We start from the raw sequence: 21,269 nt of genomic DNA, 5'->3' as shown, positions 1-21,269 counted from the left end.
GGAGGCGGCTGACGTCAGGACGTCGGCTGACGTCCATGACGTCACTCCGCTCGTCGCTATGGCGACGATGTAAGCAAAACAAGGAAGGCCGCTCATTGCGGCCTTCCTTGTTTATTCTGGGCGCCGGAGGCGATCGGAAGAACGCCTCCGGAGCGCCCTCTAGTGGGCTTTCATGCAGCCAACTTTCAGTTGGCTGCATGAAATAGTTTTTTTTTTATTTAAAAAAAACCCTCCCGCAGCCGCCCTGGCGATCTTAATAGAACGCCAGGGTGGTTAATACTTGGCGCGTAGTATGACCCCACCGTGACCATCCTGTTCTTCAGTTCACCTTTAATTAGATTAAATCTCCCCTGTGGGTCCGCATACTCTTCCTTTAATATAAATGGGATATCCTTTGACAGTAATATAGCTGTCCCCTTCACTTTAGATTGTTGTAGACCACTCAAGTATATTGTCTTATAATACCTGTCAAAAAGCTTTGGAGCACATGAGATTTTAAAGTGGGTCTCCTGCAGGCAGATTATATCTGCCCCCTCTCTATGGCATAGCCTAAAGATAGATGCTCTCTTCTCCGGGATGTTCAAGCCCCTGGCGTTCAGTGACATAATTTTAAGACTACCTATTTTCATCTGTATATGCCTTCCTTGTTCTCACCTCTGTCCCAGTATCAGTTTTTTCAGTTCTTCCTCCCATTCTACCCCCCCCCCCCCCCATCCACATCCATACCTCTCCTCTCACTCATCCCGCAGCCTACCCCCCTCCCGTCCACCCCCATCCCTTCTTTCCTCCCTGAGGAATCTTTCCTCTTGAAACCCTTCCCCAGTTTCATAGGCGTGCTGCTCCGCCTTCTGGGTATTGAACCACCAAACCCCTAAGGCGTGGAAGCTCGCCCCCCCCCCCCATGAAGCCCCGCTTATTTCAACCTTCACTCTGTATCTAAATTCTAAATTCTGCATCAATCTGCTCTTATGGTATGCAACTGATTAATTTTCCTGGCTGTATGCTTAAATTCTAAATTCTGCATTAATCTGCTCTTATGGTATGCAACTGATTAATTTTCCTGGCTGTATGCTTAAATTCTAAATTCTGCATCAATCTGCTCTTATGGTATGCAACTGATTAATTTTCCTGGCTGTATGCTCAAATTCTAAATTCTGCATCAATCTGCTTTTATGGTATGCAACTGATTAATTTTCCTGGCTGTATGCTTAAATTCTAAATTCTGCATCAATCTGCTTAATTATAAGTGTTAATAATTGGGGCTTCTTCCTGTGTGACCATTTGCCTATTTCAATTCATTAGTCACAATTTGCATATCTTTAGACTGGCCCTGCCCCTGTGTGGCTAGAGTCTAGTGTCTCGTATATTCACAGCTGTAATCAGTCTGCTTGTTAGGATCTATCTAGTCAGGGATATATTAGCAGATCATATAGTCAGCATGACCTTGGTCAGCAGTGTACACATTTAAGGGTATACATTTAAAGGGTAATAATTTTAAGGGTACTTTAGACAAACCGAATTATACCAGAATTGAGCCAGAAGGGAACAGAAGTGAACTAGCACAACACTCTGGGCTGTTGTTCATCTACTGATTTCCTACACCTTGCATAGAAGTACCTTCAATACCATATTGAACATACACCAGCTAAATTTAAGCACTGCACACCCGCTTACCAAACTACTGATGGTTTCACCGTGTCTCACCAACCACACCACTGCTGATCTTCGCTGGCTGCTCCACTGCTGATATCCCCACCAACTGATCCATCGCCGACCTTCAGACAAGTTACGTCATTACCAACCAGACACCCCATCTACCAATCATACACAGCTGGATTTTTTTGCCATCATTGATGTTCTGCCAACTTCACTGCTGATCTTGATCTCCTATGGACTGCTCCTTACCAGATTGATTATTGATGCAACTTTGCTGAAGCCCTTCAGCCACATCATTGGTGACATTTATCTCATCTTGGTCTAACTGCTGTCCCCCTGTCTAGGCTTCCACTCTCCACACCCCATCCTACCTTATCCCTTCAGTGCAAAATGTACCCCTTCCCTCCTATTAACTCCCTGACCCCTCCACCATTTCCCAGCTATCTCCCTCCCCATCTTGCTATCCCCCATCACCACATGCTCTACCTCCACCTCCTTCTACACCTTGTCCCCCTTTTGTTTCCCCGCACCCTCTCCCTTTCTGTCTTTAGACTCCCTTTTGGCCCTCAACCCCCATGCACCTCCCTTCCCTCCCCCCCACACTCTACCCACACACCTCCTCAGCATAACCTTATTCCTATCCATCCTACCCCTAGGCATTCACTCCCTGTTTCCTGTGGCCTCTGGAATGCCTGGTCCACCCGCAATAAGCTGCTCTCTGGAACTCGCTCCCTCCAGCCACAAGACTCGCCCCCACCTTCAATATCTTCACACAAGCTCTCAAGACTCATCCTTTCATGCTCGCATACCCCCCTACACTAGCACCATAATATGTACTGTTAGACACCCTCTCAACAGATACACCTAATGTCTCCACCCCCACCCTTTAGATTGTAAGCCTCTGGCAGGGCCCTCTCCCTTAGTGTTTCCAGCTTGATTATGCAATCTTGCTGACAATCATCCCTTTTGTGGATCTCTATTTGACCTATGACACTGTATTATCAAATCATTTGCATGATCTTGTTTTGTTGTGAGTTTCCTGTATGTCCTACCTTGTATGTTAACCTTTTTATCTATTGTGCAGCGCTGCGTAATATGTTGGCGCTTTATAAATACAATAAATAATAATAATAATGTATCCCAGAGAGGACAGGTCCTCCAATCATCCAGGGGGTGGGGTGGGAGGGGAAGAGAGAGAGAAACCCCATAGTGTAAATCTCAACATAGCAATACCAATCAGGGCAAAACAAAACCCAACTTCTACCCTCCCCGCCCCCTCCCCCCCCAGGCCTTCGCACGGCGCATCCCCTTATTTCTCTTTTTTCCTGTTATAGCTTCTAACCCTCCCCCTCCCAACCCCTCCCCCTTACTACCAACGGAGTCCGTGCCATGGCTCTAGCCGTTTCCTTACCATATGCACTTTCTGATAGCCTTGCCATCAGTACATGCAGTATTCTATCCTATATTCCCACTAACCCCTGTGTCCCCAAAAATATTCATGCAAATTGAATCTTCTCACAGCAATCTCCCCCCCATAAATTCAACTTGAATACATTTAACTTCCTCCACCATCACCTCTTTTTCATAGTGTCACATCAACCTTAACCATGTTCATTGCCACAGCCGAGAGCCCGTGGATGGGGGGCGGGGGGGAGGGAGGACGGAAACATCCGCCCCCCCCACCCCCCACCGCGGACCCGCCCCCATCCCACCTCCATATGCACAACAACCCAGCCTCCCCCAGTGTCACATCTTTTTTATAGTGCCACATTTATCTTAATCGTAATTATCTCTATATCTCAAAGCCCCAGGGGAGGGGGAGGGGGGGCGGGGGGTACGAAAACATCCGCCCGCGCCCCCCCCCCGCGCACCCCCACACCCAGGCGCACACAGCCCAGCTTCCTCCAGTGTCACATCTTTTTCATTGTGTCACGCCAATCTTAACCTTGACCATTTCCATAGCCGAGAGCCCGCGGAAGGGGAGGGGGGGGGACCAAAATGTCCGCCCCCCCGCGGGCCCGCCCACACATCCCCCCATATTCAGGTGCACAGCAACTTGACTCCCTCCAGTATTAATTTTTCATAGTGTCACACTAATTTTAACCGTGATCATTTCCCTATCCGAGAGCCCGCGGAGGGAGGGGGGGGGCAGGAAGGGCGGCACGAAGACCCCCCCCACCGCGGACCCATGCACCCCCCATGTCCAGGCGTGCCACAAACCCATTCACATTTCTTATATTTACCTATTCAATATTCATATATACTCACACTTTGTTCAATATTACTTCTACTCTCCCACATATCTTTGCATCTGATGCGAAAACAGATAAACAAATAAACAAACAAATAACCATAACATATCAAAACGAGATTATCTCTCCTCTCCACCCCCCCCCCCCTCAAATCAACACTCCACCCCCCCCTCCCCCATTTCTTAAGTCCAGCTCTGTTTCTCCCCTGCAGACCATCCCATCCCCTCCCCTCCGGGTTCCACTCTGGTAAATCCATCTCTGGGATAGATAGTTCTTTACAAATATCTGGCAATTCTTCTGGAAATCTCAATGTCAATGATTTGCGGTCCAGCATAATAATTAAGGCAAATGGAAATCCCCACTTATAGGGTATTCTTTTCTGCTGTAAAACTGCTAACAGTGGTCTAAGGGCCCTACGCTGCATCAGTGTGTAAAAAGAAAGATCCTGGTAAACTGTAATAGTAAACTCCTTCCATTTCTGTGGCCCCTTCTGCCTCAAAGCTGCGGAAATATTTTCCTTATCCTTGAAATTGCGGAATCTGCAAATTATATCCCGTGGTAAGTCCTTATCCCTTGAAACGGCCCTCAAAGCCCGATGTACGCGTTCAAATTTAATTGTAGCGTCCTCTAGCCGGCCCAGTACCCCATTAAAGATAGTTTGTAAACAGGTAATCATGTCCTCCCCCCTCACCGTCTCGGGGATCCCCTTTACTCTCAGATTGTTACGTCTCTCCCGATTTCGTCCATATCATATTTAAGGGAGGTATTAACACTTCTTTGTTTCTCACCTGTCTTCTTTAACGCGTTTACCTCCGCCTGCAGTTTCACCACTTGTTCTTCCATTTTTTCCATCTCTGCTTCCATGTTTGTTAATCCATCTTTGATCTCCAGGATTTCAGTTCGCATAAGATCCGTGATTTTTTCTGTCTGTGCCTCTAGGTCCAATCTTGTAGGTAGAGCCCTTAAACACCTCCATATTTCTTCCAAGCTGCCTCCCCGTTCCGATCCTGAGCCCGGGGAGCTGGCCCTTGATAACGAAAGGGTATTGTCTGACACTTCCATCTGTATTTTATCAGCTGTTGCGAAATATTTGCTCACCGATTTCCGGACTGGGGTTGTCGTCCCTTTAACTGGGTTCTTCTTCTTCTCCTTTTCTCTCTCCTTATCCTTCACCATTTTTCTTTTAGACTGCTGGCTCCTAGTCACTATTCCCAGCACCACCCTCAGTCACTCTACCAATATCTCAGAGGTCTCTTTTCTTTGCAGCCCACAGGATCCAGAAACCTTGTCTTTAAGGAGCACCGGCTCCCTCTACCAGGTTCAGTCTGACGAGGTCCTCCTGTGCCTGTCCCGGCACTTCCCCTCTCCTCCGCCAGATATACCTTTCTTCTGCCCGGGCTGGTGTAGCTGTCTACCAGGGTCGCCGTGCACCGTTCACAGCGCCACCCCACTCCTCCGCCAGCTATATTTCTGTGCCCAGCCTGTTAAGGCTGCCTGCCAGGTTCTCCGTTTGCCGCTCCCAGCGTTCCCGCACTCCACTGCCGAGTATACCTCTTTGCCTGGGCTAGCGGGGATGTCTGCCGGTGTCTCCGTGCGCTGCTCTCGGCATCCCCTCTCCAAGCCACGCCAGAGGAAGTTCCGGGCGGATATGACGTCGCGCAGCTACGGAGACCTCCCTTTTCCAGCTCCCCTCTGCTTCTCTGCCTGTGTCCACCGCTACTTCCGCGGCTTATTTTTCCGCTTCTGCCGGGGGCTCACAGGGTTGGGGCAGGCTCCAGAGACGCTTCCAGGGGGTACAAAATCAGCAACGTCCTCTCGCACCCACGGACTTAGGGGCTTCACCGAGGCGAGAGACCAGAGCTCCACACGCTCACTCCCTCATGGTAAGCTCCTCCCCCGTCTCTTCCTTTTATATGAATGTCAAACAGTTAAATTCTGACATCCCCCGAGCCAAACCCCCAAGCCTACAATTGGCAGGCATGGGCATGTGACCCACATCATCATCTAGTGCACCAGTGCTTTATGCCCTAGATGCACGGAATGCAATGTTTTCCAAATATTGGCTTTGTTTACCTTTTCGTAGTCTGAATGTCGGGACATTTAGACCTGATAACCCATTATGTGTCCTTCTAGAGGAACATGCGTCTTATAAATGATTTCATAATTTGTCTCCGAGAAACTTTGCTTAAAGAGACCCTGAATCTCAAGTCTTTACTAGACTTTAGTACCTGAGGCCTAGAATTCAAGTATACTTACATTCTAACAGCCCCCTGAAATGACTTGATCTGCAGGTTTCTCCATTAGGGTTCAGATGGCACCTATGAGCCTCTTTTTGTTATGTTTCACCCTTCCATGCTCGTTTCCAAACATACTCTCTCTGCTCTAGGTGAATGCCCCTGGGAGGGAGAGCAAGACCTCTTGTCTCTCTGGGAATGCCCTTCTTCTAAGCCCTCATCCCATTCTCCGCTCAGCATTCTCATCACAGGCGTATCCCTTACATACTCCACTTGACCATGGAAAAGTGAAACTTGTTTGTACCCAAAGTGACGGAGCAGTGCTAGGGGTCTTCTAGAAAACCACCTTTATACAATCAGCTCCAACCCATAGGTACTGCTGAAACCTTGTATTATGTGGCTTAGCTTGAAAATATAGGCTTGTGAGATTGTGTACTTGACACCAATCCTCTAACCATGTTTATTTGTTTGCATAATTTTAAACACAAACTCACCTGTGTAATGATGCAGATGATTGTAATCCCCATCACTATGACCAGTGGGTGCAGGAAAAAGGTTTGAACTGCGGAGGCCCATTCTGAGTGCCCCTGGAATATCGCCAGAAACCTTCTCCACCAGGTCAGACTGGAACTCACCTGATTATATTTCTGTTCAACCTGGTTAGCGTAGCTTAGGTAAGAGCAGCTATGTACTACTATAAACACTATGCATATGCACTCTGTGGGGCTCTTCCCCTGCCGCCTTTCAGGCTTACATTTCACTGCTACCAGCTCTGCTGCTCTACTAAATAATATGTTCACTGTGATATTGTGATTACATTACTCTGATGCAGACACCTGCTATCTGTGTGTGTAACTGCAGGGTTCTGTTTAGAAAAGTATGTGAGTTGCCACATAGTGTAGCATTATGTAGACACAGACACATGCTGCAAACCTTCATCAATCACATCACGTCTCAGCTGTATTGCACCAAAGTACACAGCGGGAGTAGGGAGAAAGGTCAAATCTGTAGCTTTCTTTCTGTTCAGGTATGCCCAGTCCTATGTGCCTGGTGATTAATAACCAAATACTAGGACTAATGCTGGTCCCTTCTGCATCAGAAGTATGGGTAAAATGAGTAGAAACAGACAGAGAAGGGTCACCAATTACAACTTTCAGCCAACCAAGCAACCCCCAGGCCACCTTTTTCCTACCCCCGGCTGATACTCGGTTCAATCATTTTTTCCTGTTTTATTAGGAAAAAGTTGGGGGGTTGGCTTATACATGGGTCGGCTTATACACGAGTATATACGGTAATTTTTGAATGACAGTTATGTAGGTGGAGCCTGATGGACACTCCCAGAAAGGGATGTGGGTAAGCAGGGACTGTGACGGCAGTGTTGGAGCATCAGACAACACCTTTAGCTCTTTATTCCACTGGCCATAATCTTTGTTATTCTTCAGGTCATGCTGAGATATGTATCCCAGCTGTATCATTAAATATTAAAACGACCTCAAGTTGGGACAAACTGAATGCACACTCTTGACAGAATTATGTAGTATATACTAGCAGAGCTACTGCAAAGCATCTTTTAGAACCAATTTATTCTCCTTGCACTAGAGTGTCCATGTGTTTGTTTATTTCCTTCACTTGGAAAGGGTTTTTACCCTTTTAGACTATGTTCACAGTCTAAGAATGGCTGCAGTTTACATTTTTCCATTGAAAATGAATGGCTGAAAAGTGATTGGCTATTTTATGTTCCATCCACTCTGCCTGAATTTTTAACCTCAGTATCCAAGTGAGGAACTGTGCCAAGTTTGGGAAAACTGGCTTTATTACTGTGAAAATGGCAGTTTTTAAATTTTCCCATTGACGTGAATGGGTGAAATCTGATTGGCTGTTTGTGGTTCTGCCAAAGTGTGCAGGGGGAACTTAAGACTCCAAGAACATATCTTCCCTAGTAGAAAGGGATCTGTATACTAACTTTTGTTGAAACAAACACACACGATTTGATATATAAAAATTAATTTTTTGTACCATAGTGTATTTGTGATCTTCACATAGTATTTTTGACAGTTCTGTTTTAACCATTTTTGTATTTTTTTTTTGTATTTTTTTTTTAATTCCCACTTAGAAATTGCTTGTATTATTTGGAACTAAACAACAGTATTGTTTCAGCTGAAGCTACAGGAAAACAGATAAACTGTCCTGTATGGAGGCATCAGAAACTAAATAAACATTGGTTATTCTGTTTGTCATGCTTGTTATTCCCACACCTGTACTGCACACCATAGGCAGGCAGGTGACACCCATTAATTCCCATTTCTGCGTTTGTGAAGCTGGAATCAAGAAGAAAAATAAACGCCCCCTTTATTTCAGTATTCAGACAAGCACTGTAGCTGCACCGCCACCAACATACAGATAATATAAATGACTGTGTGGAAGAAAGGCAGGCATTTCTCTTATCTAATCAGATGCAGAATTATTTACTGCTGTGTGTAGGAAATAGGCTATGTTTTTTGAATGTCTATCTTCTGTTTAATCATGTGTGTTTATTTATTTTCTCTTTTAAGGAAAGTGTGGATCTTGGAGAAATCATGTTCTCTTTATGTTATCTACCTACTGCAGGACGCTTAACTTTAACGGTAATAAAGTGTAGGAATCTAAAAGCAATGGATATCACTGGTTATTCAGGTATGTAAAACATTTTCTTGGATGATTCTTATTTCTGTTAACGATTAAACTGAAATGTCAAACCTGTTGTTCACAGCAAGATCAGACAGGTACAAGGATAAGACAGAAGAGTGGTCAAACAGGCAAGAGTCAGCAGGCAATAGAGTGGTCAATAAACAAGCAAAAGCTCACACAAAGATTCAATGACAATGAGTAGATGTCAGCATGCAGCTAGATCTAGCAACTTAATGCTATCACAGGCAACTAGACTTTTAGACTGCACCAATCAGGAGATCTCTTCACAGTTGCCAGCCAATGAACGCCAAGCGTGCCTCTAGAGATTGTCTCAACCACTTCCTGGTTTAGAGGTGGCACTGGAGAGCATATGCCAAGTGCCCTGTTGCCAGGCAGTGCTAGGGGAGTTTGTCCATGAGAGCTTGTGGGACCTATAGAGATGCCAAATACATATGGAGGCAAAGTCTCCACCGATCTGCTGCTGGAGCCAGGCGGAGGGGAGATTGTGACATTAGTGGAGCCAAGTGGAGGTGAGATTGTAATAATCGATAAGGTATCGATTATACACTAAAATATAATTTTTTTAAATCCTTAAAAAAATATTACATAGACCGTTAATCACAAGAACCCACCACCCTAACCACAAAAGAAACCTAGAGGGAAGTAAAACCCCACTGAACCTTGTGTCAGTAATCACAGCATAACCTAAATTAATATTAGCGTTAGATTTCAGAACTGTGCCGTTTTCACAAAACTAGCTTCTATCTTACACTGACACTGCCGCCCCACTTGGGAGGAATATGCTTGGTGCTGAGCATGCGGACCGCCCTACAGTATGTAACACTCAGATCCTCTTTTAGTCTAAATACATAATGGCCCACATGCAATAAACTTTTTTTCCTGATTTGTTTTCCCTACGTGGTATTTTTGCACCTTATCAATAAAATGCATTTTAAACTATGAGCAAGCAAGAAATACTCAAAATAATTTGACTATAACTTTTGCACCTACTTTTTGGAATTTATTTCAATTGCAAAGTGTTGAAAAGTTATCCGCTAGTCAATTGCTTGACAGTTTCTCTACACCCTGGCTCTGTATACTTCACTTAACAACCATATACATGTATCTTGTTATTTACTTATGGCGTACATGCACACATGAGCATGAGGGCGCCTGCGACCACCCGCAGTAGAGTAGTGATCAGTGAATGGGAACATGTGTTCCCAAAGCCGATCATACTACCCGTAGTGATGGTCACTGGCTTCAGCGAGATGACGGTGGTCATTAACAAAATAAAAGTAAACAGTAACGCATACACATTACTTCCTGTGTACTGTTCAGTACACAGGAATAAAAATGTGTTGACATCTAGTGGCCAAAAAATAAAAAGACACTATTAAATAAATAAATAAACAAAAAAAATTGTTAACCCATTATCTCCACTCCCCTATAGATACCACCATAAAAAACTTTTATTTTAAAAATAAAAGCATAAAAAATACATAAATAGTTACCTTAGGGACTTAGGGGCACTTTTAATGTGTATATCATGAAGGTATATTGCTGTTAATTTTTGCAAATAAAGGCTTTCTTATTATTAAAATAGTATACGGAAGCACAAAATGGAAAAATACACCTTTATTTCCAAATAAAATATTGCTGCCTTACAATGTACTAGGGACACAATTTAAAAGTTGTACAAGTGGGTAAATAAAATGTGTGGGTTGTATCTATAATATTATACCACATTTTATTTTAAAACTATAATAGCTGAGAACTAAAAAAATAATACATTTTTTTCTTCTTATTCCCTTTAAAATGCATATAAAATACAATAATTCTTAGCAAAAAGTACCACTCAAAGAAAGCCTAATCTGTGGCAAAAAAACTATGTTTAGGTCACTTAAGTGTGATAAGTAGTGATACATTCATTGGAGAATAAATGGGAGGAGTGTGAAGTGTGAAAATTGCTCTGGTTTTAAGGGAAAAATAACCTGTGTTAGGGAAATGGTTAAAGAGAAGATGAAAAATTACTAGGGATGATCAATGAGATGCACATATTTCCGAGTTCATGCAGATTTATGTAAATATTTATGCAAATATATGCAGCTTGAAAATGGACCATTCAATTTAAACCTGGGTGGGACTTGATTGGTCCATTTTCAAGCTGAATACATTTGCATAAAAATGTACATAATCCTGCATGAGCTTGGAAATATTTGCATCACATTGATCATAACTAAAAATTACCTCCTAGAAGAAAACTCAGAAGAAAAAGTTAATGAAATATGGGCCAATAGTCCTAAGATGTTTTGTCCATAAATACACAAGGACTTCAACAAAGGGGGGAAAAATATCTCACATGGGATAACTCGTGCTCGGTGGCAAAAAAGGTTAGGAAACATCAGAGAAAACCTATACACAAACTAGATTCTTGGCCAAAATGGCCATAAGCATCCATGATTTTTCAAACATGCTTGAATTTCTTATCCTAATGGCAATGTAAGAGTCACGTTAGGCCATGTTGTCATGTTGTATAGGTGACTGATTCATCATCGTTAAACATAACAACTAGCTGCTGCTACTAGTAGTTAGCACTAGTATTTGTCTCACAGCATGCCCTCTCACACTCTGCCTACAAAGCACCACTCAGCCAATCACCACTTGGCACAGATTCCAATTGTCAGCTAACCAGGTACGCATATGTAGAGTCATAGCAAAAAAGGCCCAGTTTATTCTTGACATAAATGCACTGGTAATTTTCAGTCTTGGCTAAAGAGGCATTATTTTAATTATGCAAATTAAATGTAATGGGACGAGGAGTCATAATGTGCAAAACATTTCAATAATGTGCTAAGAAGAGGGAGACCTTGTGTTTTACATAAAACGTATTAGATTCTCTGGATAAATGCACATTTTAAAAAATTCATGTTTAGTTGAAGCTTTACATGAATAGCTAAAGGTTGTATAAAAATATAATTAAGGACAGTAAAATATCAGATCTTTCCAGCTATAATTATGCATATATGGCTGCTGAACGTAAAAGAGCACATTCAGTTAGAAAAGTTTTCAAAAAAATGCATTAGCTGACTGTTAAATAGATATGGCTAATAGGATAATGAAGTGTAATTGGGAACAAAGTGTATGATGAATGGTCACTTAATAATTATACGTAACGGTTTCAGTACATTAGCAGCTATTATAATCAGGGAGTAGTCACATGCAGTATTCACCATCTCAGATTGGTTTATGACCACAATCATGACCTAATAGCTGTAATGCAGTCCTTTGTACTGCTAAGAAAATAGAGCATAAAGTATTGTGAAGGAAAGAATTATATGTTGCTTGTATTATTTATTATATTACAAGGTGCCTGAAGTGACAAATGACATGGGGGTAGATTCAATAACCACTTGTAAAGTTTTAGCTCAACTCACATTATGTATATAACTCACATGATGCTTGTACAATGTGCAATATGCAACTGAACTGCAGTGGATTACACCATAACTTTCACTGATAACGAATTAGAGGTTATAAAACCTCTGCATGGCTGAGTGCAAGGAACAAATAAAAAGTTAAATAGTTCAAAATGTGTCTGTATAGGAGTTGCATAGAATGTTAATAAAGAACTGTGTTTGTTCACTTCAGTCAAAACTTTGAACTTAGATTTCTAAACTTTTAGAATCAAAATGAAACTGTGGGATTCCAGGAAAGTCCTATTTAGAATACAAATACAACTACAAATACCATTGTTTATTTCACAAGTTTGTTTTACTTCTGGTGTGCTTTAATATGGCAGATGGATCTAACAGAATGTATACTCTTAAGTTGTAATTCCAGTCACAAGCATGAATTTGTACTGCGCTATGCCCAGGTGGAAATTTAAAGTGGCTTTGAACCCACATTTATTACTCTACTAAAAACCATTCTTCAGTTACAACCGTGTTAGCTTATGTTATTTTACCAGGGTGGCACTTGGTGCTCACAAGTTTAGTGTTTGTTTATTTTCTTCATGTCACCTCTTCCTAATGGTGGCCATACATGGTACAATTTTTTCATACAATCTTACCATTTCTATGTAGTATAAGGGTAAATTAAGTGAATATACTGAAAGGATAATTTAGGGAGTTCCCTTATATTACATAGAAATGGTAAGATTGTATAAAAAAATTGTATCATGTATGGCCACCATAACAGTAATTTTTCAACCACCAAGAAAAAAAGGGATGGGACAAAACTATACATTTAATTTCTTAAAGGCAAAAATACATTTTTACATTTAAATGTTAGATTTTTGTGAAATTCATTAACTGTGCTCTCATAGGAAATTAAGTATAGCTAAATAAATTTACTTCAGTTTTACATTATTAAAACTTATTTCTACAAATTGAAGTTAGGCAATGAAATGCTAAAAAGTTCAAGTTTATGCACGTTTTGTTAATTTTATACTAGTTTATGGAAATTGGAATTGGACCAGTCATATGCAGAAGTTGATTTTCAATAGTACAGGACAGATCAATACACTTCTAGAAATAGGTTCACATATTTACTTTGTGAATAAAGCATTCTGTCAATGAATCTTTTACCTCTTATCATCAGCAAGACTTTTTCAACGTGAAAAGTATAGAAAAACAAACAGAAACTACCATTGCTAACCTCTTTTCAAAACACTAGTTTCTGTGGCGATCCTCTAATTGTAATACATTAAGATACTCAACTGAATCAAGTATGCATAAGTTGATGTAACACCTACAGTGCATCCGATAATTGTTCACAGCGCATCTCTTTTTCCACATTTTGTTACAGCCTTATTCCAAAATGGATTCAATTATTTTTTTCCTCAGAATTCTACACACAACACAACATAATGACAATGTGAAAAAAAAAGTTTACTTGAGGTTTTGGCAAATTTATTAAAAATTAAAAAATGAGAAATCACATTTACATAAGTATTCACAGCCTTTGCTCATTACTTTGTCCATGCACCTTTGGCAACAATTGCAGCCTCAATTTTTTTTTAGTATGATGCCTCACGCTTGGCACACCTATCTTTGGCCAGTTTTGCCCATTTATTTTTCCAGCTTCTCTCAAGCTCCATCAGGTTGGATGGGAAGCGTCGTTGCACGGCCATTTTAAGATCTCTTCAGAGATTTTCATTTGGATTCAAGTCTGGGCTCTGGTTGGGCCACTCAAGGGCATTCACAGAGTTGTCCTGAAGCCACTCCTTTGATATCTTGACTGTGTGCTTAGGGTCTTTGACCTGCTGAACATGAACTGTTGCCACAGTCTGAGTTCAAGAGCGCTCTGGAGCAGGTTTTCATTCAGGATGTCTGTACATAGCTGCAGTCATCTTCCCCTTTATCCTGACTAGTCTCCCATTTCCGGTCACTGAAAAACATCCCCACAGCATGATGTTGCCACCACCTTGCTTCACTGTAGGAATGGTATTGACCTGGTGATGAGCGGTGTCTGGTTTCCGCCAAACCTGACACTTGGCATTCCCACCACAGAGTTCAATCTTTGTCTCATCAGGCCAAAAAAATTCTCTCATTTCCTTTAGGCAAACTCCAGGCATGCTGTCATGTGCTTTTTACTAAGGACTGGCTGCCGTCGGGCAACTCTGGTGAATTGCTTGGTTGTCCTTCTGGAAGGCTCTCCTCTCTCCACAGAGGACCTCTGGAGCTCTGACAGAGTGACCATTGGGTTCTTGGTCACCTCCCTGACTAAGGCCCTTCTCCCCTAATTGCTCAGTTTAGATGGCTGGCCAGCTCTAGGAAGAGTCCTGGTGGTTTTGAACTTCTTCCACTTACAGAAGATGGAGGTCACTATGCTCATTGGGATCTTCAAAGCAGACAAAATTCTTCTGTAACATTCCACAGATTTGTGTCTCGATTCAATCCTGTCTTGGAGGACTACAGACAATTCCTTTGACCTCGTGCTTGGTTTGTGCTATGACATGAACTGTCAACTGTGGGACCTTATATAGACAGGTATGTACCTTTTTCAAATCAACTGATTTTTCAAATCAACCATTCAACTGAATTTACCACAGGTCGACTCCAATTAAGCTGCAGAAACATCTCAAGGGTGATCAGGAGGAACAGGATGCACCTGAGCTCAATTTTGAGCTTCATGGCAAAGTCTGTGAATACTTATTTTTTTTACATAGTTACATTCTGGAACAAGGCTGTAACGTAACAAAATGTGGAAAAAGTGATGTGCTGTAAATACTTTTCGGATGCACTGTACATAATAGCTAACCAACCTGTTCCAAGTGAATTATTTAGAAAGTTTTACAGCCATAGAGTCTGTAAAGCAGCCAATAATAAAACAAACCATAAAAGGGAAATTGGAAATGGTAGTTTTCCAATTTCTACCATGGCTTTCTTCTGAAAGGTTTACATTGTGTAGGATGTTAAATGACCACAAGATGTTGCCATTTTCTGGAGATACAACTGCAGTGGTTGTGTTGTGTGGGACACAATGGCCTTGATTCACTAACCAGCGCTAAGCTGGTTAGTGTGCTTTAAGACCTAGTGGGCGCAAACCACAGAGTTAAGTGGTTTGCTCCCACACATCGCACACAGCCCAGTGCAGTGCGCGTGCAGCCGTGCAGCCGGTAATAATGCGCGGTGCAACGATAACTTCACACCTGCTGTCCTGTAAGCGTCGCACCTGATGCTCCATTTCGGGGGCACCCGATGCGCCATTATCGTCGCTCCGCACACTATTACCGGCTGCGCACGCACTGCACTGGGCTGTGCGCGATGTAGCTTTGTGCGCGGCAATTAGTGCCCGCAAAGCTACATTTTGGGCACTAAGTGGCTTTTCACTCCGGCGCTAATACTTAGCACCGGTTAGTGAATCAAGCCCATTGGGGGTAAAGAGGCACCCAGATAAAAATAAAGTTGGGTTGAAATCAAATAAAACATATAAAAATGAGGTGGCTTACCTCAATGTCAGATAAGACAATGAGATGTATTATGTACAGGCAGCGGATTTCAGGGGTCTGAGGGCGCTTCCTCAGGCCAATACAAGTGCCGCTGTACCAATAGCCAATAGTATTGAGCACCTCTCCAAAGAATACTATTGTCTTTGGTACTGAGATTTCCAGCCATCCAGGTATGAGCCATCAGCTTGTAACTGGCAAAAACCTGTGAAACCCAGGTATACCCATCTACGGTCCATAGAAGTCTTGCTAGAAGAAAAAAAATGTAATGTGCCCAACTTGAAAAACAGACCACTCAAAATTTTAAATATTTGACTGTAGCAGAAAGCAAGCTTGTTTTGTCAAAGGGCTGGAAAACTGTACAATAAGGAGTGTCTGCCGGGAACAGTGATTTTGTCAGGATAAAGCAGATACTTATCCATCATACAAAACCATCAAGGATACCTCACATTTATTTTGCAGCAGGACAGTGACCTCAAACAAAGCCAATCTGAATAGGAACTATCTTCAGAATAAAGAAGAATAAGGAGTCCTAGAAGTGATAGTATGGCCCGCACAGAGCCTCGATCTCAACATCATCTGGTGCAGTGATTCTGAACCTTTTTGGAGGTACAGAGCAAGCGCCTGGCCACCCATGATGCCAGGTGAAAGTTTGACAACAGGCAGAAGTGTGGCTGGAGTGGGACCTCACCCACCTCCCTCCCTCCATGTGGCCGCCGCTCGTCTTACCTACTCTGTGACCACATTCTACACAATTTATTCACTGCTCCTGAGGTGGGGGGGGCGTCAGCTCTCACATAGCAGCATTCACTGTCGCTGCTTATTGGCTCTAGCTTTGGCTGTGCCACTCGCTGATTGGTTAATCCTTCCGTCCCTCGTGTGGTTCATTGTGACCAATCAGGAGAGAGCTTTCTCGAGTGCTCTTTTCTCCGTGTTTTCTAGGACATTTAAAGATTTTACTGCTGCCATCCTCCACATATGTATTAGTAGGTGATGTTATCCCTTGGATGGAAAAAGATGGGGTTTGTAGGTGATTTATTACCTTTTTTTACATTATTACAATGTGTGCAATCCTATTGGACCACGTCATGATTGATAGGTCCTTTGTCAAATAATACAGGAACAAACCCGTACCCTCCCCTCCCAGCACCCTCTGGAGCCATCACTCCACTATAAAAGGGCGAGGTGAGCATACTGGACTCATTTGGCTGCTGGTAGTGGCCTAATCTATTTATTAACCTTTTCGGGACCGGCCACCTACCCCCCCCTTAAGGACCAAGGCATTTTGCGCGGGAGGGGGTGCGCGCGTTTGGGGGGGTCAGGCGGCCGGATCCCGTGTGTGGATGGCTGGATTGGTGTCCCCCCATGGTGGCCTGTGCCCCCCCCCTTCTGCCAGCAGCCTTCACTCACCTTCCAGGCTCCAGCAATGAGCCGCACGGGACCCTCTTCTCCTTCCGGCATCTTCGTTCTGTCTGACGATCAGTTCCGGGTCGCGGCTTGATGACGTCATCAAGCCAGGACCCGGCGCTGACGTCAGATGGAGCGGAGATGCCGGCCAGAGCAGACGGGGGTGCCGATCGTCGCGGGAATGGTAGGGAGGTAAGTGGATCCTCTTCTTTTCCCCCCTGCCGCCGCAGCTGTCAATCTGATCACTACGATCCGACGGCGATCGTAGTGATCACGTGATCAGCAGCCATACGCGATGGCTGCTGATCACTCGGGGGAGATGTCGGCTGTCATATGACAGCTTAATCTCCCCCTCCAGGTGCGCACGATCGCGTCGGGAGTGGAAATTGCGGGCCGGCGTAGATTCTACGCCGCATCAGGCTAGAACAGCCACAAGTGCAGAGTAGAATCTAATGCACGCAGTCCCGAAAAGGTTAAAGAAAACCTGTACTGAAAATAAAAGTGAAAATAAGCATACACAAGTCATACTTACCTTCCATGTAGTCTACTCCTCAGTGTCTTTCTCCTGTCCCGCGTCCTATTTGTTCACTATGATCAAGGGAATTTTCCGTCCTCCATTTTGAAAATAGCCATTACCCCATAACAGCTTTCTGGTCAGCACACAGTTAAACTGTAACATCGCCCACTTGAGCCATAGGGAAACATGAACATTACCTGGTACATCCGTTTTCCTCTCAGCTATAACTGACAGCAACTGATATTTTACTGACAGCAACTGATATATTTCAGATCTGACAAAATATTGTCAGAACTGGAAGGGATTATTGTCAGAAGAAAATGGTGAGCTTCTGAGAGGAACTGATGGCAAGGTAACTCTGTAATGTTCATTTGAAGTTACCTCATGTGTTTATTTTAAATATTTTTACTCAGTACAGGTTCTCTTTAAGCTACCTTGATATGTGTTATATGTGATGTTTTATAATGTATATACTTTAGCACTTTAGGCACTCTAGGCACTTAGCACTTTGGTTACCCCTGATGAAGTTTCCAATTAAGGAAACAAAACAAGTAGGGTTGTGTGTTGGGTTGTTAATATACATGCATTGTAAATTTGGAGGAGAGTCTGACAGACAAATGAGCTTTATCCCCAACCCAATGTATCACTTTTTGCACTAAGGGGTAGTATAATCTGTTCGAATTATCTATTTTAACCCGAATTTATTAAAAGTTATATATTATTAACAATAACCAATCTCCGAACAAGGTTTATCTAGTGTTTTTTCACTACACAAGACTTCAGAATCAGCGGTGACCCACTGCGCCGCTGCGACAGGAGAACGGCTCCCGTAGCAGCGGCACACATATACAGGAAGTACTTATGCTTTCTTCATCGCCACTGATCTAACGTCTTGAGTAGCAGTTAGGGAGGGGCTGGGGACTGTCATAGAGAAGGCAGCCGATGAGAAGGTAAGACAAGCAGCAGCCACAGGGAGGGAGGGGGGTGCAGGCTGGCTACCTACTGGGGGCACGGGTACCTATCTGGCTACCTATACTGGGGCAACTATACTGACTACCTATACTGGGGGCACCTACCTGGCTATCTATACTGGGGAAACTATACTGGCTACCTATATTGGGGCAATTATACTAGCTATCTATACTGGGGGCACCTACCTGGCTACCTATACTGAGGCAACTATACTGGCTACCTATACAGGGGGCATCTACCTGGTTACCTATACTGGGGAAACTATACTGGGGGCACCCACCTGGCTAACCTACACTTTTTGCAACTAAACTGGCTACCTATACTTGGCCTCGGGGGCAACTATACTGGCTACCTATACTGGGGGCAACTATCTGGCTAGCCTATACTAAACTATACTGGGGCAACTATACCTGGCTGACGTATACAGGGCACACCTACACCTCGCTACCTACCTGGCTGACCTATACAAGGGGCACCTATACCCATGCGTGGGATGGAAGGTCTCACTTATCGAGAAAGGTTAGATAAACTGGGTTTATTTAGTCTAGAGAAAAGACGCCTTAGAGGGGATCTAATTAACATGTATAAATACATCAGAGGGCAATATAATACCTTGGCGGATGAGCTTTTTGTCCCTATTATTATTATTATTATTTATTGTATTTATATAGCGCCAACATATTACGCAGCCTAGGCCTTCTCAAAGGACTAGAGGACATGATCTGCGCATGGAGGAAAAACGTTTTAGCCATTTATTTAGGAAAGGGTTCTTTACAGTTAGAGTGATTAAGATGTGGAATGCATTGCCACAGGAAGTCGTTATGGCAAACTCTATACCTGCATTTAAAGGGGGCTTAGATGCTTTCCTTGCGTTGAAAGACATCCATGGCTACAATTACTAGGTAATGCCTAATGATGTTGATCCAGGGATTTTATCTGATTGCCATCTGGAGTCGGGAAGGAATTTTTCCCTTTAGGGGCTAATTGGACCATGCCTTGTAAGGGTTTTTTCGCCTTCCTCTGGATCAACAGGGATATGTGAGGGAGCAGGCTGGTGTTGTACTTTATACTGGTTGAACTCGATGGACGTATGTCTTTTTTCAACCAAAATAACTATGTAACTATGTAACTATGTAACCTGGTTACCTACCTATACTGAGGGTGTTTTTGTTTTTTGGGTTGCACTGCAGCTGTAATGTGTGGTACAAAGTGCTGGGTGCTGTGCAGTCATTCAAAAAAATGGGGGGGGGGGGGGGGCACATCCTCACAAGTTTGCCTGAGGCAGCAAAAAGTCTAGAACTGGCCCTGTACAGAGCCCCACAAGTTTTATACATGCACTCTCAATGAACCCTTCGTAGTCTGAATCCTTTGCAGTTGGATTTTTTTTTTTCAAATTAAAACACAGATATGTATATTTTATGTATGTGTTTTATAAGTGCACAAAATGAACCATGAATGTACATAAAATTATGCTTTTCAAATAACAAAACCAATAAAACATGAATGTCACACAAAAAACATAATGAATATTTAATGATTTGTGTGCCTGGGATTATGTGAAGTGATTTGAAGAAGCTATAGAAGATCTGTGGTTAGTGTTCCAAGATATATGTTGAGTTCCTTGAAAAATGGTGTGCACATGGACCTAGGAGAATTCATGCTGTTTTGAAGAAAAAGAGTGGTCACACCAAATATTAATTTGATTCAGATTTATCTTCTGTTCATTCACTTTGTTTATTGATAAAAATAAACTGTTAACACTTGATTAAGGGCAAATAACTCCTGATCTCCATCACATCTTGCAGCCACTGACACACTGCTAGAAACCAGGAAGAGTTCAGGATAGCACTCCTAAGTTACACAGCTTACTTATCTTCACCTACCTCAGCCATTCAGATCACCACCCCAGCAATTCTGGTCACAATTCCAGCCATTGTGATCACCACTCCAGCCATTCTGTTCACCCCCCCCCCCCCCCCAAGCCATTCTCACATGTAAGGAAATGGGAGGGGACTGGAGAAGGGAAGTGAGCTGCTGTAGGAGCAACTGCAGTTGGAGGGTGCATCACTTTGAAGCAACTGATAGGGGCTATCCTTTGAGCTGTTAAACCATCTAGATTTCTCCTAGGCAGTGTGAATCACTGTCATTTTCCCAATCTTGCAGTGGCAGAGTCGATCACTATAGGTTTAATAAGTCAGGCAAATAAAAAAAAAGTTATTCTGTGCTGCCCGTTAGATGGTGTGTTCTTATGTGTAGCTATTAGACCAGTTGTTAGCTCCAGATGCAGCTCTTTATACTGGGTGGTTCCAGATAGACTAGACAATATAAAAAGAAATAACGCTCCAATTAGTGCATTACACTTTTAATAGATTTTCAAATGCTAAAAATTGCACTTACATGAGTTGAAAGCCTGACCTGAACACTCTTTATTTTTCTATACTCTATGTTTAATACATACTATATATGTGTTTATAGTTTTACTGTTATCAGCCAGGGCTATATTTGTTGAGTAATCAGCTAAGTAAATTTCAAAATTACTAGCCAATAATCTTTTGTCTGCTGAGGTAAAAGCCCAACCCCTTTCACCATCAGTATCTTCAGTGGCTGTCCAG

At 42.9% G+C, this 21,269-nt stretch overlaps 1 protein-coding gene across 1 annotated transcript in view; it reads left to right on the top strand.

Moving 5' to 3' along the window:
• Nucleotides 1-21,269, top strand: part of LOC137545079 (synaptotagmin-10-like) — a 65,160-nt gene that overhangs the window by 4,917 nt on the left and 38,974 nt on the right. Inside the window, exons 2-3 of the mRNA XM_068266185.1 lie at nucleotides 4,848-4,950; nucleotides 8,695-8,815. Coding sequence (XP_068122286.1) covers nucleotides 4,848-4,950; nucleotides 8,695-8,815 — 224 coding nt within the window. The remainder of the gene's footprint in view (nucleotides 1-4,847; nucleotides 4,951-8,694; nucleotides 8,816-21,269) is intronic.

Source organism: Hyperolius riggenbachi, chromosome 2, assembly GCF_040937935.1.
Source record: "Hyperolius riggenbachi isolate aHypRig1 chromosome 2, aHypRig1.pri, whole genome shotgun sequence".
NCBI lineage: Eukaryota > Metazoa > Chordata > Amphibia > Anura > Hyperoliidae > Hyperolius > Hyperolius riggenbachi.
The sequence above is the reverse complement of the archived record's forward strand: the minus strand, read 5'-3'. Positions and strand labels throughout refer to the sequence as shown.